The sequence below is a fragment of the Artemia sp. Qi Xiang Cuo genome, chromosome 8 (genome assembly GCF_049724085.1).
Source record: "Artemia sp. Qi Xiang Cuo chromosome 8, ASM4972408v1, whole genome shotgun sequence".
Taxonomy (NCBI): Eukaryota; Metazoa; Arthropoda; class Branchiopoda; order Anostraca; family Artemiidae; genus Artemia; species Artemia sp. Qi Xiang Cuo.
In genome coordinates this window covers 56505431-56524745 of record NC_142801.1, presented here as the reverse complement: position 1 = coordinate 56524745, position 19315 = coordinate 56505431, and the positions used below count along the sequence as shown (strand labels likewise).

General features: G+C 35.2%; 1 protein-coding gene across 1 annotated transcript in view; it reads left to right on the top strand.

Moving 5' to 3' along the window:
* LOC148949593 (uncharacterized) overlaps positions 1-19315 on the top strand; it is a 37762-nt gene that overhangs the window by 2017 nt on the left and 16430 nt on the right. Inside the window, exons 2-6 of the mRNA XM_089093619.1 lie at positions 6556-6636; positions 10128-10301; positions 14723-15184; positions 15900-16091; positions 18096-18169. Of these exons, the coding sequence (XP_088949745.1) occupies positions 6556-6636; positions 10128-10301; positions 14723-15184; positions 15900-16091; positions 18096-18169 (983 nt within the window). The remainder of the gene's footprint in view (positions 1-6555; positions 6637-10127; positions 10302-14722; positions 15185-15899; positions 16092-18095; positions 18170-19315) is intronic.

Sequence of the window (19315 nt, the reverse complement as noted above, 5' to 3'; positions counted from 1 at the left end):
GCAACGGATCCGGGTGAATGAGCACTCGTTCGAAGTGGGATTCGACCTGTTAGGGCCTTTTGATATTTTCAGACCGAAAAAATTATCCCCCGAATTTACATTTACGAAAAACCTCGTTTTCCTATAAGAGCCCATGTTAATTTTTCCCACCACAGCCCCCCGTTAACGTTGTCTGATCGGGCTGAAATCTAGAGGATAAGCTTTCCTGGGGCCTGGGAGCTTATCTTTAAAATTTCAGCTCAATCCGATCACTCCTTCCCTGTTTTCCAAAAACCAAATATCAAGTTCTGTGGGGATTTGCTTGCGTCAAAAATACATCGCAGAGAATTAAAATAATGTAATGTCTTTGTGGTACAGTGGTCGCTATTCCTGACTGTTAGGCGGAAGATCCGAGTTCGATTCTCCGACAGAGAAATTTTTGTATATATTGAATTTAAAGTTTGAAAAAAAACTCAGTTTCTTTTTTAAATCCAATCTATTAAATCCTTCGGCTCAACAGGCGTCTCCAGAAGAATATCACAGTCGGCCTTCAGGTTACAGGTAAGTCTCCACTGCTTTGATAACATGGGGCCTGGGGTGGCTGATAAAAATCTTACTGTGCATTTGATTTGAGTATTCAGGAATTAAAAGCATTAACACAAGAATCTTCAAAAGCGGGGGGTTTGGGAGGCGGCAGTCGCCCATCTTCAACTCCTCAAAAGATCAGCTAACAGTTAGTCAAGCAATATTAAGTTATAAATTGCACAAAAACGGGCAGAAATTAATTGAAAAAAACTACGTTTTCTAAAGAGTTAAAGAAGCTGAGTCACAAGTTCAAACCTGAAAACGTACAGGTATTAGGAGGCGCAGTTGGGGGGCTGCCGCCCCCCAAACCCCCGCTTCCGTATATGAAAGGGGCTGTGCCGTCCTCAACGCCTCGCTCTTTACGCTAAAGTTTTTATTGTTTAAAAAAAAGAGTTGTGAGAAAGTCAAACTTTAGCTTAAAGAGCGAGGCGTTGAGGAGGGCACAGCCCCTTTCATATACGGAAGCGGGGGTTTGGGGAGCGGAAGCCCCCCAACTGCACCTCCTAATCCCTGTACGTTTTAAGGTTCGAAATTGTGACTCAGCCTCTTTAACTCTTTAGAAAACGTAGTTTTTTTCAAATAATTATTCTAAGGGACGGGGGTAAGTGCCACCTTCGCCTGTCGCCAAAGTTGTTTCTTTCTCACTTTAACTTTGTTATATAATATAAGCAGGTATTTTTTGTCAGGGGTGTCTGATGGGAGGGAAGTTTGGGGCCTAAGACGTCCTCCAGTGTATCTGACTAAGCCAAGGGTATGCCTTTTTTGTTTATTTCAAGGATTGCATAATCGATTCGATTAGTTAAGAATTGAATGAATAATTATTAATGATTCATGGAATATGTTTGTTTGAAATGGGAGGAGGAGCCAAGGAGGATCTTATAAATGTAGCCAAGCCTTTACTATTCGACGGACTATTTGAATTCTGAATGGCTCTGAAAGCTTTTGGACCCACAGATCACGGGTTTCTGGCATATTTTTCCTTTTTAGATTTTCATCGAATATATGACCAGATTTTAAAAATATTAACAACCTATAACAAGGTTTACAGATTCTGGCGTGGGACAAAAAATGATTATGAGCTCAGTTTTACAACCCAGAATAAAATCACGATTCCCGAGCAATTTTCTTCCAAAATTATAGCCTAACCCTCTTTAAGACTTATGATAGTGACGTCAATTCACGAAGAAGTAGGGAGGAAACACAATGTATTTCTCAAAATATAGGGAGAGGGGCAAATTTATCTTCTTGTTTTTCAATTAAAATACCGAAAAGGCATTTTCAAGAGAACTATCCCAAAAAGATATTTTTCAAAATATACAAAGAGGCGCATCCCGACTTTACGCCAGTGGCTTATTGAGAGGGGTCAAATTATATATTTTCACATCAGGGGGGTGGGGGTAAAGCAACCGTCAAGCACGAACAACTGTCACAACATCCAAAAATTTTTAAGTTTATATAATAACAATAAGTATATAATAGCTTAGAAACAACTTTCGGCCATATATTTGCACTTCATGGGGGTGGGGGAGGCTTAGCATATATTAAATACGTAGCCTAACCTAGGTACCTTCCCCCCCCTTCCTAAACCCCAAAAAACTAAAGTTTTAAAATTTTGGATGTTGTGAAGGTTGGTGGTTCTGACGAATTTTTTTGTTGATATTATGACGGATTTTGTGGATGTCCTGACGGTTGAATGTTATGACGCATTCCCGGATCAAACTATTTTATAATGACAAAAGCTGACTTCTATAATTTTTATTAATTAATTCTTCCCTGCCTTTAAAGTGGTTGTTTTGGTCCACATTTAAAATTAATTTTCAGTTCCCGTCAATGAGACGGGTTTATTCATCTGTCGTCTGATGATCAGATAATGCTCACAAAACTTTGATTTAATTATGCTGATTAGCGTAAGGGTTTTTCGAAATAGGGTACATATTAAATAGACAATTTTGAAAACTTTATTAGCAGCATGAGGTATGAATGTAAACAGGAAACTTGAAAAAAATAACTTCAAAATAGGTACTTTGCATAGATTATAGGAACAGTCTGGTGGTCTGGATATATGGCAAAAGTAAAAAAAAATACCACGGTATATTTTAACCACATTTGACTATATTTTATGCATTTCAGGTTACTAAAAGAAAGTGTCAGAAAAATGAAGTTAAATATTGTTTCAAAGGGCGACAATAATATGTTCAGTTTTCGCGCGCTTTCCACGAAGTTGCCTTATTCATAGGAGACGACTTTAATGATGTTCTTACGAGACTCCTAACTTCTGGGGTCAATTTTTTTTTTTGGGGGGGGGTCATCTTTTCAGGGAGAAACAAATGGAATAGTTTAAATGGACAAATTATATGAAAAATATAAGAAAGGCTAGGGGAAATCCCAAAAGTTTAGGGAGGTACCGGTTCAAAGGCCCTTTCTCTCTGTCTCTTGCGTAAGTGCCTTGCCTGGTGAAGAGTAAAAGCGGTAAAGGGTATTAGCAACTTCGTCATTGTTCCATCAGAAAAAAGGTCCTTTTTACTCTTGTAAAAAGTCCCTTGTCCTATTTTTCCTTTATGCCTGGGCCACCTGATCGACCTTTTTGATCACCGGGAGTTGGGCTAATTTTTTGAAGTTGGAAGCTTTGAATAACATTTTTCTTATAGATTAATATGTCTTAAGATTCAAAGACTTCACAGCACCGAATAGTAGACCTCATAGTACCGAATCAGTTGGCAATAGTCGAGAACAAATTACTGTTGATCCAAGCTTTCAAAATCAATTTCGATTTTTCGCTTCTGTAGTACAAGCGTAATGTTGAACTCAAAAAGCACACACATAATCCACAAGTCTTTGCTGTTTTAGCTGCAGACGTGACTAAAATGCGGCTTGGTTATCACATTTGCAACCTCAGCTAATGCGAAAAAAAGAGTTTCGGTTACTATTGAGCCGGGTCGCTCCTTACTTACAGTTCCTTACAACTATTTGATTTAGGGCTCAAAATTAAATTCGTTTTATTCATAGCATTTATCTTAAAAGTTATAATTTTAGTGGTAGCAATTCTGTTGAAATTAAACCATGAACCTATTGGTTACACACACAAAAAAACCCCTTAGAGTTGGAAGTTCCTACCTCCAAATTGAGTCAATCAACTTCCTAAATTAAATCTTGACTAAGTGTTTGACAATAGCCTGCTTTCTTAATATCAAAAGTGTTGTTGCCAGCGCGGTACAATTGTACCATTTTCGGTGCAGCCTGGAGTTCCTAGTGCATTTAGATATTTCTTGGTACAATTTAAAATTGCTAGTACGTTTCCATACATTTGGGCTGTATTTTCCGGATCAAGTTTTACTTTTCTTTTGAATTTTCAGCACTCCTCAAGTCACATCTTAGGGTAATAGTTGATATATAATGAGAAATATCGTTCAAAATTGGTTTCCAAGATAGAATAAATATAGCGAAAAAAAATTCTTGCTTTTCAGTGATTTAATATGATTTAATATAAACTATAGGTTTCACCCTTCGCCTGCGAGTCCAGGGGACTTGTTAGTCATGTATCAGTCCTATGGCACGGTATTCCACCTTTACACTACAAGCCACTGTATATATAATTAGCACTTATCTGTCTCCCGTTTTTTTTTTTTTTTTTTTTTTTTTTCTTTTTTTTCAACAGGTCTAGCAGGCTATTACAACATCATAAAGAGATTCTTAATGGTTCGTTTAAAAGCTGTTTGTCATACCAATGTTCTTGTTATAAAGTCTTCCATATCCAAGTGTTATGGGACACTTAAATGATACTTTCTGTTCTGCTTCTTAAAAACATGTACTGCGAACATTTTACAACAATCACTATAGTTTGAACATCAGGAGTAACTAGAAGTTTCTTGAGCATGATTTTAAATATGGCAGGATTAGAGCAAAGGACTTGGATTTAAAGATTCCTATCCCTGTGCTCATACCTGAGAATGGGGTTGAAATTATAAACGATTTCTTCGTTCAGTTCATAGCATATATGCTTAGGCCTACTTTATTTTCAATTTCCTTAGCTAAAACCTCTAGCGAATTAAAATCAACTTGGTGAACTGTGATGAAAAAGTTGAGGGCCATGGCTAATTAATAAAAACGCCAAGAGAGATAGTCTGAGTTTTCAGGCAAAGCTGGCATAGGCCCTTTTTCAGAATTGTATAAAAATGATGTCATTACACTTATTGATAGATAGTCTATCATCCATCCTGGGGCAGAAATAAGGTTTATAGGCATGGAGTAAGGGTAATTCAAATAGTATATCAGTTTTGTTAGTCATTTGAAGGCGATTGGAGACCTGACATAAAAAGTTTTATAAAATTCATTACTCTGTTCAGTCCTTCGGACAACTGAGATTGTTCATTTTATTTGAGTTTTGCCTACTGGGAAAGCCCATTGGAATTGCAATGGGGATGACCGAGATTTTTGGGCTGCCTAATGAAAAAGAATTGTCCACTGGACTTGTATGTAAAACAACTTGCTGCTCCCTCGCCTTCTCCTGTGTTAGGTATTGCTTAGGGCGAGAAGAAATGCACAAGACAAGCATAAACTCCTCGAATTACAACTTAACTATATTATTTTCCAGGAAATTAGAAAAAAAGGGATTATGAAATTTATTTACCAATGTTTCATTAGATATAAGATTTGGTTTAAATTGGTCCAATTCTCGGCTAGCGTATCGACACTACTAGACAACGCCGTACGTTTAATCAATAATACTCGGCTCCTACCAGCGGAATGTGTAACTAGAATGGGTGGTAACTTTCTTTGAAAATGGCGGGATGGCGTTGCCAAGCGCTACTTCAGAAAATAATTAAAAATATGATATCTTCAGTGAACATTGACGAATAATTCTTAATTTTTCTGCTAGTCAGTAGGTGATTTATAAAGCCCTGTCTTCATTATGGCTTTTTCAGGCGAAGTCAGACAAGTAAAAACAACCTTTTGCTAATCGAAAAACAAACGTTCCTGAAAAACATGTATTGTTTTGCGAAGTATGGATTTGGACCTTTATATGTTATAGACTGAAAGTTTTTCGTAGCTGTCATGGTTGTTTGCAGTATTTTCTAGGTGTCTTATCTCTCCTAGATCACTGATAATTAGAAATTATATTAAAAATAAGTTTTCAACTGAAACTAAAGAGTGACATTAAAACTTAAAACGAACATACATTATTCCGTATAAATAAAAAAGATAATGGCAGCGTTGTTTGTGCATTAAATTTTAATCAAAACGAACAAAGATTAATTTAAAAAAAACAAAGTTTTTCCGAGGGAATTAAAGAGCGAAGTTGAAACTTAAAACGGACAAAAATTATTACTTCACAGCCTATTTAATATATATTAATATAACTTGTACAAATTAACAAACTAATTGTGTTTCCCTGTGCTTTTATGATTATACAAAACTAGCGCTTTACTGAAAGCACAAAAGTCAAGTATAAAAAACGGGATTACTGATTTAAGACTCAAAAGTGAGTATGTAGCCTGACAACACTAAACGAATCTATAAAGCTTTTCATAGTCTTACACCAGTTCTGACATTAGTAGCTTTCAGTACACAATTAAAACTATCTTAAAAATGTAAGCGTAAAACTAAATAGTTTTTAATAACTGCGAAGTAATCGAACAGCATACAGAAATATTGGATTGATTTATCAAGCAGCATTTTGCTCTCACCAGCTATAATACCAATAGTGGGTAATATACAGTCTTAAATTGTAAGAAATGTACTTTAGTATCACTTAATATGAACTCTTGAAATCCGATTACTTATCTCTATACAAGAGTGAATTTCAAGCTATGATACCAATTCTAAAGCTAGTCTATAGTCCTAATACTATCAAGATGGCCTTAATTCGAACTTGTCTACAAAATAATCATGACATGCCCTTTTAAGAACCAAAACGAGAGCCTGTTATTAACCTGGGTTATTGTGCAGAGAATAATTTATAATAATGTAAAATAATGTTTTCGTCAATTTCAGCCGTAATATTGCCCTCAGCATGGGAGTTTCTTCAATCGCTGGGAGCCACAGATGAATTTTTTCTGGGATTAGCCATTGCTGGTAAGATTTACTTCTTTTGTATACTGATGTTTGAAATGTATGCGTTTTCTCGATAAATGATTATATACTTCCTAGCTATTGGTGAATTTAAGTTATGGCCCTAGGCCAGATTCGTTAATAAAAGCATTTGATCTTTTATTTCCTTAGTTTAACAAATGATAGAAAGGATATAAGCATGGGAACTTATGTAGGAGATGAGGGGCTTCAAGCCTGTTCAAATAGATACATGAATTTGAATAAATAGGTGTTATTTTTGTCATTTGTGGGATTTACCATTTACTTGTTTAACCCGCAGTCTTAAGAACTCTTATATCTCCTATTTGAAACGCTCACGAAAAAAAATGCTTTCGAAGAAGGATAAGTTGACTTAAGATTAAAATATAGTCAGGAAAAGTGCAGAATGAATTTCCTAGCCGATTATACAAGAAATTTCAGTGTTTTTTAATTGGATGTGAAAATGATGGAATAAAAAATAAGTTAGAATAGTCCAATGTTCCTCGAAGCTGGATTTTTTAGGAAAAAAAAAACATTTTTCATGAATTTTCCGAATAAAGAAAAAATAGATTGTGCATTTGTTGTATATTATGGGAAATTTCTGGGTGTTCACTGCCTTATAATGTTCACTGCCTTATAATTTATAATTTTGTACTTACCTGTCGCCGCCCCTTATGAAAGTTATCATTTTTTAACCCTAGAAGAGAAAAAAAAATCTGTAAAATTATTTGTTAAATTAATTTTATTTAACTTGTGAAATTGTTAATTATTTTTACTTCTCTTCTTTACTATATCAACCCACCAGGGCCGTATCTAGGGTTTTTTCGGGAGGAGGAGGGTTTACAAAAGAATTTTTCTGGGGGAGGGGGCTACAAAAAACTTCGAAAAACGTATAAAAAATTTGTTGGGTTCAGCCCCCCCCCCTGTGAAGTTAATCATGTTTTAACCCTTTAACGAAAACAAACTTATAAATACTGTAACATCACGATAGCAAATATTTGAGGGTTGAAGAGAGGTGATATATCGCGTGGAGAGAGGTGAGAAAAAAGCCGAAGAAGCCAGCTCTTTTCATAGTAACGTTTATAACCACAATTTCTGAATATTTTATCTATCTTGCTTCAGAAGTTAAATTCCAAACTCCAACCTGTTCCAAAGGCTGTGGTACAGCCGGTGGCGGGCGTTTACATCCCCTCCAGAAAATACCTCCTGTGGAAAATCGCCCTAGGAAAATAACCCCTGTAGAATCTCCCCCCCCCCACGTGGCTAGTTGGTTTGTAATCACTTTCGACTTATAAAAGAAGGACTTGGAACTCTCAATATCTGATCTAATGAGTACTCTCGTAAGTTTCTGCGACCATGAGGTAGAGGCATGAATGAGGAAGGGGCAGTCCCGCTTTCATAAGGAATAAATTCTGCTCATTTTGGGATTTAATTTTACGGTTTACTTTCATAATAACAATGTAGACCATAAATTTATATCAATTTAAAATATCAGATTTTCATTTTTGGTTCGGTTTTAAAGTTTCTTTTGTGCCCCTCCCACGAAAAAAGTACCCATCCCCCACCAAACGAAAATCCTGGTCACAGCACTGGGGACTATGCATCAATTTCTACCTCCAACCTTCCCTCGTCTCTCCCTTAGAACTAATTATGTATTTATCTGATTGCTCAGTGAGAGTTGGGATGTTTCGGCATTAAAATGCACCCACTGAGGTATTTCCCTCCCTCCCTAACTACAAAAAAAAATCAGAGAACCCCGTTGTGGAAGTTTATGTGTCTTTCAAAGTTTTTTGATTTGTCCATTGCTTTCAGTAGGTATTTGCTATTGGGAAAAACATACGGACATTTTCTCGGGAGTTTTTCTGCAGGGGGGGGGGATTTCAGTAGGGAAAAAAAAATTTGGGAATAATTTCCTTTCAGCAGGGATGTATTTTCCATCCGGGGGTATTTTCCGGGGGTTAACCGTTTAGAACCAGTGCAGCATATGTAATAGACTGTAGTCTCTTTCGTGGGTTCTCCAACACTGAATTTCAGTATGAGGGAGAGGGGATAAGACTAAAACACTGGGTCTTAGGGTCAGAGTGAGCAGACACCCAAGATCTCCTCAAGTTTTTTTTTACACCCCCTTCCCCCTCGAACAAAAATTTTGAATACGGCCCTGGGTATAAAGGTTAATTGAAGAAGCATAAATCTAGAGATATTGATGAGAGGGTGGCCTGGATTCTTCCAATTCTAAACAGTTTTTTGTGACGTTAGCCTTTAAAATTGTGACTAGACGCTGGAATGGTATTAGACACCTAAACACTGCTAAGCTTTCCCGACACCGCCTTAATGGCGCCTTAGTGATCGGAAAAGTAAATCTAAAAAAGGGAAACGTGGTGAAATGGATTTTAAACTCATTTGCATTTCAGACTAGATTATTCAGATATTAGGGTTCTTGGAATTTTTTTTTAGAAACATCTTTGCAGATCGTGACCAGGACTACATAACACTGTAAGTGCTTGTCAAAATATAAGATTTATGGTAAGGGGTTGTCTACTATCAATAGTCGTCTAAGCCAGATGGAGCCCACTAGGTGTGGCAGAACTGAGCCACGCCTGGTGGAGCAAGTAGCACTCACAGATACATAACAGGAGTAGCAGATAGGGGGGGGGAGTATCCTCGCAGTTTATGGTGGCAAAAATGTAAAGAAAGTTCAATGTGTTCGAACTGCGACCTATTTTGAGCCCTGTGAGAAAGTTCATTATGCATAAGTACCTGAAAGGGTATTATGGAAAAGAAGAGGAGGCTAATTTTAAGCTCAATAAGATATTTTGATTTCGGTCAGATAATTTAAAAACTTCATAGAATCACAATAATCATTAGATTTATAAATTTTATAAGAAGGCTATATAACAAATATAAAAAAAGGCATTGTAAAAAGGCATTAACTGGATAATTCAGTAGATTATATTATAGATTGTCGTGCACAAATACGGAATTATTTGATGACCTGATTCTAGTGGTTAGTTTTTATAATGAAAACTGCCTTGAATAAAGAAATTGACCATTAAATATATAAAAATACAATGCACAAATGGTATATACGGCTATAGTTGCTATAGATACGAACTGTTCTGTGCAACAATATTGCTTAGAAATGATGTATGTGGAGGGAGTGCTGATAAAATATTTTTGTTATAATTACTATAAATTAATAATATACTCATAGCCCAGCTGTTGTTGTTTTTTTTTGTTGGGTGGGGGGATTAATTTTGCCACCATGCTGGCTTATTTTCCCGAACAAGATTGCGGTCTCAATTTAAAAGCCCAATTTGTTAAAACCGACCAAGTTCCATGAACTTGGTCGGCTCTCTTGTCATGAACTTGGTCATAAACTTGGTCGGCTAATGTTTTTTACCCTGCCAGCTCTCTTAATATGCGATGTCTGTGATTGCATCTACTTGTTTCTTTTTGCTGAATTCCATTTTATGTATATATATATTTTTTTTTTCTAGGGTACAGTATATCTGGAACAGTAGCTGGATTGATTGGCGGTAGAGTGTCTGATCTTTACCCACATCACACAAAATGGATAGTCATCACTTGTGTCTCAGCTATGGTCATAGGAAATACACAGTATATGCTTGGTGTCTCCGTCTTAAATGTAGTCATGTCTAGGGTCGTATGTGGTATGCATGTTTTCAGCCTTTTTTGGTTTATATTTGAACTTATTTTAATGATTTTCTTTCAATATTTTTTTAGATCCTTTTTTGCTCTTAAACTCTAATAAAACTAACAAACTGTAATTTTAGTGCTTTGGTTTTGGAGGAGATTTCATATTCATTTCATGCCATGAATTCAAACTTAATTGGTCTTTGCATAACTGCTCGAAATTCCACTCAAAGTGGGGAATTTTGGAAAAATCATCCTAAATCCATACAAGTTTCCCTACTTTCCTAAAGCCTCTTAAGAGGATGGGATACCTCAGAATCATTTTTCGAGCCTTAGTGTCGGCTGACCGTCACAAAGACAGGGACCCGTTAGCGAATTCTCCAAGAGGACTTGCCATCATCAAGAGATTTGGAGAATCTACGGTTTGACTGAAAAGACAAAGAAATTTGGAATTCCCTTTGTCGGCAAGCTTGGAATTCAAAGTGGATATGAGCACAGGAAACTCCCAAAACTACCAAATTATTCAAATGGCAATTCCTCTGAGTTAATTTTTAGCTTTTTCCTAGCAGGTGTCCTTGAAAATTTCCCTGATGATTTAGGGACTTCCCTCTCTTGAACTATAAAAAGAAAAATCTGCTACGTTTGAAAGAAGAAAAAAATCCCATTTTTTGATAATGTAAGTTTCATGAATATCTCTTACCTACGGCACAAAACGTGAGGAGCTAAGTTTTTTCATGGGATTTCCAGGAAAGTAATTGTTGGCTTTCAGATTTTTTTCTTAAGCCCCACAAACTAAAATAGATTATGATGGACGATATAAGTAGTACCCCTTCCATTGATTCAAACGCGCCCATAGGGAAATTAACACAGGAAATGAACAAGTGGAATTCCTACCCCCTCGCACCTGTTTCTAGGCGATATTCCCGCCCTTGGCAACAGTTTGAAGAAATGTTGCATTTCGAAGAAATGTTGCAAGTTTCAAATGCTTTAAAGCCAGATAATGTTATTTTTGTCATGGATGCCTCTATTGGCAAGGCCTATTTCCTTTCTTTGTCAATAGTCTATGTCTTTTCTTTTTCTTTAGCCTATATTATTATATTTATTTCCTTTTGCAATAACAGAAAACTAAAAGCCAACACCTACTGTCCCAGAAATCTTAGAAAAAACGTCTAGATTCCCCCATTTTGTGCCGAAGATAAAGATATTCAGGAAATATTATTTGAGTAATTTGGCAGCTTCAGGAGGGGCTAAAACGTGAGGAGCTAAGTATTTTCATGGGATTTCCAGGAAAGTGGTTGTTGGCTTTCGGATTTTCGTCTTTAGCCCCACAAACTAAAATAGATTATGATGGACGATCCTTTAAGGTATCACATCCCCTTAACCATATTTCGAGCAACCTTAACCATAGTATACTTATTGGATTACGGCTATTGTAATGCCACTGAGACTCGAGCTATTGAGGTCCTACTTAATTATGATGGACGATATAAGACGATCCTTTAAGGTATCACATCCCCTTAACCATATCTCGAGCAACCTTAACCATAGTATACTTATTGGATTACGGCTATTGTAATGCCACTGAGACTCGAGCTATTGAGGTCCTACTTAATTATGATGGACGATATAAGACGATCCTTTAAGGTATCACATCCCCTTAACCATATCTCGAGCAACCTTAACCATAGTATACTTATTGGATTACGGCTATTGTAATGCCACTGAGACTCGAGCTATTGAGGTCCTACTTAATTATGATGGACGATATAAGACGATCCTTTAAGGTATCACATCCCCTTAACCATATCTCGAGCAACCTTAACCATAGTATACTTATTGGATTACGGCTATTGTAATGCCACTGAGACTCGAGCTATTGAGGTCCTACTTAATTATGATGGACGATATAAGACGATCCTTTAAGGTATCACATCCCCTTAACCATATCTCGAGCAACCTTAACCATAGTATACTTATTGGATTACGGCTATTGTAATGCCACTGAGACTCGAGCTATTGAGGTCCTACTTAATTATGATGGACGATATAAGACGATCCTTTAAGGTATCACATCCCCTTAGCCATATTTCGAGCAACCTTAACCATAGTATACTTATTGGATTACGTCTATTGAGACTCAAGCTATTGAGGCCCTACTTAATTATGATGGACGATATAAGACTATCTTTTAGGTATTGTATCCCCTTAACCATATTTCGAGTATCCTTAACCAAGGTATATTTATTGGATTACGACTATTGTAATGCCACTGAGAGTCCAGTTATTGAGGTTCTACTTAATTATGATGGACGATCCCTTAAGGTATCGCATCCCCTTAACCATATTTCGTATATGGTTTGTATTATATATGGTTCGTATTACTATATTCGTAAGATACTTTGCAAATTTAAAGTAAAGGCGATGAACTTGCTTTCTCTTACCACAATTAAAAAAAAGACCAAACAGGAGCAAGGGCAAGTAAGTGAGGAACTATTAGGCTATTATATATTATAGCCTAATAATAGCCTATAATAGTTCTACTTAATTATGATGGACGATCCCTTAAGGTATCGCATCCCCTTAACCATATTTCGAGTAACCTTAACCATTGTATATTTATTGGATAACGACTATTGTAATGCCACTGAGACTCGAGTTATTGAGGTCCTACTTAATTATCAAAATTTCCTGGAATTTTTAAAGCTTGTATTTCCGTTAGCCTACTAAATCAGTTTTCAAAATCAGTGAGCATCGAGCTCATTAATAGAAACTATCTAAGTATGTCTCGTACACTGGCATGTAGGCTATATATATTTTCCATGAGGGATGGGGTTAGTGAATTGCTTAGGTGGCACGATTGGCAGACTTACGACAGGAGACAAATTTAAACCCTGGCTTTTGGCGTAGTTGTAGCATCCACTCAAGTTAAACAAATTTGTTGAACGAAACAAAAAGTGCCACAATTAAACAAACACTAATTTTAAAGTAACAACACTAAATTCTGTACGCCCCGAATTTCCATGAGGGATAGGGTTAGTGAATTGCTTAGGTGGCACGATTGGCAGACTTACGAGAGGAGACAAATTTAAACCCTGGCCTTTGGCGTAGTTGTAGCATCCACTCAAGTTAAACAAATTTGTTGAACGAAACAAAAAGTGCCACAATTAAACAAACACTTATTTTAAAGTAACAACATTAAATTCTGTACGCCCTCAATTTCTGAATCTTTTGAGCCAAAATATATATTATGTTACAAAAAAAAAAAAAAAATCAAGTGTGTCTTAGATGCGAAGATTTATGTACTTCTTGTATGTCGTCATTCGATGTAGTTTCTTATTTTATGCCATTCAAGGATCAATTTTAGCTAATAATGCTTAAGAAATTAATCTAATAGCATTACTATTAAATTTTTTTCTAATATAAGTTTTTTTTTCTTTATAGTTTTGGAACTGCATATTTTTGTTTCTCTGCTCACATACTAAAATCTTGATAAATTTTTATGAATTAATAATTATAAAAAATGACTGACTAAATTTGCTGCAATATACCCGACAATACAGTTACTCTTGCTTAAAATAAAATAACGTGTTCAAATTAATTGAGAAACTGTGAGGTAATAGGTGGTAAACCCTGGAATAGAGGTAACAAAACCTAACTGTACCTCAAGTCAGACTCCTTTCGAAAAAGAAAGCATTTTCATCTGAACCTATAAGGATTCATAATACTCACAGTAAACTTAAAACTTTTTCTTAGCAACAATTTACAAAAAATAACCTAACATCAGCTTAGGCCCAAAATGGGCCACAACAACTATATTTTTAAGCAGGTTCACGGACCAACTATCAGATCCAGTTACGTGTCTTACACGTAACTAAAACACCTTATGGAGCACTAACCAGAAATGACCTCTCAATAACTCGCTTCAATCTGAATGGGAGGATGTCTGAGCAGCCGCAGTGATGAGGGAAGACTGGTTATCTAAGGTCGAAGGTAAGGTGTAGTGAAAAGTGAAGTGTGAAGGCTTTTCCAAGAACAATTTTATTAATGATGATCTAAGCGAGAATAATAAGATCCATTAACAAATTTGAGTAGTCTACTTGATTTCGATAAGCGACGGTGTTAGACATAATGATTGTCATTTTAGAAATACCTTGACTCAGTAAATTGTTCTTTCGTAATATAAAATACAAAATTTTGAACAAACCACAGAAAAACGAAGAAAAACTGGACAAATTAAAGCCTATATAAAAAAGAGAAAAATGCTAATGTTTCGGTCGAGAATCCCATTCAACCGTCTCCAGGTGCAGGAATAAGAATAAAAATAGATAAAAGGCACCAAGAAAATGTAAAAAGCTTCAAAAAACGAAAATATTTTTTATTTATTCGTGAAATTAACTATAGACTTCATTTTCAATAAAAACAACATCATTTTTTCCAGGTTTTGGGAGTGGTGCTGGAGCAGCCCTCTTAGCGGAAGTATGTCGGACTACAAATCAAAAAGAACGAACATCTGTTTTAAGCGTGTGCAACGGAACACGTCAGCTAGGGATCTTGATGGGGCCAGCATGTCAACTCTTCTTGTCACTTTTTGAATTCAAAATTTCAAATTTTCAAGTTAATCATTTAAACGCTGCAGGACTCTTCATGGCACTAGTGTGGTTAACTTTTTTTCTTCTTTTTCTGATTCTTTACTCGGATATTTATTATGAATATAAATATGAACTTTTAAGGCAACAATATAACCCCGAAGAAACACCCTTCGGACACTCAATGTACTTGAGTTCTGTAGAAGAAGAGAAGAAAAAGCCAAAAAATAAAGTGGAAGTGGCAAACCTTGGATTAGAATTTACTCAACCTATCTATGGTTCTTTACGCCAAATTTCTAGGAATGTATCTACAGGTGAGTCTTTTTTTGCTATTGATTTTGCTACATCAATTATTGAATAAATTATAACGCCGTTCTAAGTGGCAGAGAAATTCAAGTTGTGCTTTTAAAAAGCTTCTGGATATTCTTAGAGTTAGGGGCAGCAAAAACAGAGCCGTAAGTAAGTTTTATTGGGGCCCAGGGTATTACTAGTTCCCCCTTATAACAACGCAAATGGGCCGGTTTTTCATGATATACACTGCCCAAAGACGTGTACCCCCTTGTTCGTCTATCTAGGTCAAAGTTCTGCAGGGTCGTATATACACAGCACTGTATATAGATAATATAATTTTATAATATCTATAATAATATCTATTATTATATGTATATACATTATATATATATATATATATTAATATATATTATAATAATATCTATTATTTATATACAGTGATACCTAGAGTATTAAATTTGTCTTGACGATTTACATAAATTGTCAAAAACAAAAATTGAAGAAAACGGGCAAACTATATAAAAAGTACAGAAGTAGGAGACCATTGGAATAATCGTAAAGATCTCGCAATTTTAGGGTATGCAGGCCTGATGCGCTATAAGTGTCCCAATGCCCATTGTACAAGCTAAATTTCAGAATACAGATTCGGTATCACAGGAGAGGATTTCAGTGGTAAATTTTTATTTTATCTAGACTAATGCCCTATTAAGTTGTATTGTCAAAGTTCCCATTTTTTAGAAAAACCTGACACCCAGGCCCCAAATTCTGAAGATTTCAGTATAATGGAAAGAGACGGTAGCGTTGCTGATACGTCTTCAGATGAAAGTGATCAGCCTTTGCTAGGTGTGACACCTCGCGAGTGGTTCTTGGTTTCTGATGTACCCACCAAACCTACTCATACTCACATTTCATATCGGATGTATTTTGATGGTATGCTTATGATTTTTTCTTTGCACCCCCCCCAACCCCACTCTTATTTTATTTTTAATGTCTCTGCTATTTTCATGCAGCTAATTGCAGTAGTTTCCAAGAAATATGGCCGTCAATCAAAGTTGCTTTTGAAAGTACTTAAATTTTTTACTTATTCAAAATTTATTCAGTAGAAATCTAAAAAAAAACATATTCGCTCCATAGCAACGGATAGCAAATAAAATATTTAATCGACAAATCAACTATATGGGGTAAAAAAATCTCTTGCAAGTAAAAATAATGAATTTGCTGTAGTCAGGGATAGAAAGAACAGTAGCCATGGTAACTATTCTAGCCTCTAGTGCAAATGTTAAAGTCAACTCTTAACAAAATAAGAATCTACCCGATCTTTATTGTGTTAGTCACCTATGGATGGGACTCCTAGACTCTGTTAGCCTAATTATACTCATGACCTAAATTTACTGACCTTCTCAGCCTTCATAGGGTCATTGGAGTCATTCCAATCTTAAATTTAATAACGCTGACCTACATTGTGCGTTCTCTCAGCCTTAGGACATGTGTAAAAATGATCAATAAGTAAAAAAAAAATAAATACAAATTCACGCATCAATGCTACCAATATGGAACTGAAATTTTCCTTTTGTTCAAGATGTGGGGTTATCTAAAAATATTTTTTTTTTTTTTTTAGTAACTGATTATTTTTAAGAAAAATTTCATGCTCCTGTTTGAAATTCGTAAAATTTCTTCTCGGCATCGTTAATTAACATTTGATGGAATGTGAATGAAAATTACAACTTTCAGAATACTGTTAGATGGGAAATTTTTGTCGTTAGCCAGTTTTTTTACAATCCCGTTTCTTTTCTATGCTATGAACCCTGATTGCTCTTTACTAGGTTGCAGCTACTGGTGCAAACGTACTTTTGAAAAAAAGACGTTGTGCTGGTTTGAACACCTTGCAACCTCAATCAAACAACACCAAGACAAAAAAGCCTCTTTATTGCTAATAATAGGAAGGAAAGGACTGAAAGAAGACCAGGAAAAAGCATACCTTAACTACGCTGATGATGGAATCGAAGTTTGATTGAGGTTTTCAAGGAATTCGTACAGGAGAACCACTATTGACAAGAATAAAGACCAGGAATTGCTGGGAGCTAATCATCTAAATCGAGTGCAAGCAGTGGCAATTGGCGATTCAGCTTGCCCGTTTTTGCCCGTTTAATCAAACAGATAAAATTAACTTCTTAGCGAAATATTTTTGAGCGTATGTGTTAAAATTAAGACCCTATTTATTGCTAACTAAGTTAATTGGTTCATAGAAAAAAGTCTGGATAGGAAATATACGAGAAATAATATCGTTGAGTAATAATGGATCACGTTCTATCAGTTTACTGCTGAATCATTAGACATGTTTTTTTTGTTTTTTTTCTTGTACAAATTTATCATCGTCAAATATATAAAATAAAAATTAACTAAATTAAAGGTGGAAAATATTTTTTTTCTTCTCATTATTCATGCTAAGGATTTACTTAGACTTTAATCCTTATGAAACAGGTCAGAGTGTATTTTGTATCTTGGCGTTTACCTTCAACAATTCCAGTTTTCCCCCTTTGTATATATTTCAAGAACGAGCGTTTCTTCAGGCCTGTTTTGTGATATAGAAAAGAGCTAAAAAATTAAACATGGTCTTATCCTTAGTTCTTAGTACTTTTTTTTTACAGATCTGTAAAGTGTTTTTCAAAATTTGGGACTCGTAAGAGATTTACTTTTATAATTCAATAAAATGTGGGGTATTTAGGGGGATGTGGACAAAAGTTTCATGAGTTTATAGGCCCAAGAGGTTTAAATTTTGCTCTAGATATAATGTATATTTTTATCTCAAAGCTAAAATACGTTTTTAAGAAACTTACTAGTTTGATTGCAATGGTCGATCCTTCATGTAGCTTGTGGAATTGTTTTTTTTTCTACCAAGTATTCTTTTTTTTTACTAAATCTTTTAATTTTTAGAGTTCCTTCATGATGATATTGTTGTCTTGTTCACTATCAATATGTTCTGCTTCTTCACTCAACTAAATGTGGAAGTAAGTTTTCTGATTATTTCTTATTCCTTAACTTCTTTATAAGTGATATTTTCAATGTTGTAGGTCATAAATGTAGTGTAGTTTTGCTAGCTGTGTAGAACAAAAAAGAAGCAAAAGGCAAATTAATTCCTGAAATTAAAAATAACTAAAAGAAATTTAAAAAACACTAATTAAATCATTTGGTCTACATGTTTCCTGATTTACACTATCTACAGGTTTTCCTATTTCATCCTTAACTTCTTTCTAAATGGTCTCTCATTATCCTGTGAACATTAAATGAGGGGGGTTTTGCCTGCTTTGCAGAAAAAAAAGCTTAAAAAAATCACGCAATCAAAATGGTTCTAGATTGAGTAAGTAATTAATTGCTGAAATTAATTATCAATAAAAGAAATTGAAAAATAGTCTAGTTAAAAAAAAAAGATTACTTAGATTACTAATTATCAAAAAAAGACATACGTGGTAATTATTTAGATTATAAATGTGTAGTAATTTTGTAAAAAGAAAGAAAAACACATAAATCCCCCAAAGGTGACCTTGCTTGGACACCCTAGATTACTGAAAAACACAAAAGCAACATATTACTATCTAAAACACAATTTCAGTGTGAACTATGGTAGGGAATGACGTCTTTCTATTCATTTACCCGTAAATTTATTTTCGGCCACTGTAGCCTAGTTTTAAATCTAAAGCCATTCAGTAATTTGGTTTTATTGATATTCCAAATCATTCAATAGTCTCGTGCAGTTATAAGCCAATTTGCCAAGATTTTGAGCCAATTTCCATCCTTTTCAAACAGTTTGTGGTACCGAACGGTAAGTAAGGAGCGACCCGGCTCAATAGTAACCAAAATTCTGAAAAACAGAATTTTGATACCAATAGATAAATAAAAAGAATTGGATTTTTATGCTGAATTCAAATATATAAGTTTTATCAAGTTAAGTCTTAACCATCAAAACTGACGGTCCTGAGAAAATTTGCCTGATTTTCGAAAAAAGGAAGAAACACCCCCTAAAAGTCATAGAATCTTGATAAAATTACATCATCATATTCGGCGTATCAGAGAACCCTACGGTAGAGGTTTTAAGCTCCTATCTGCAAAAATGAGGAATTTAGTATTTTTTGCCAGAAGAAAGATCACGGATGAGT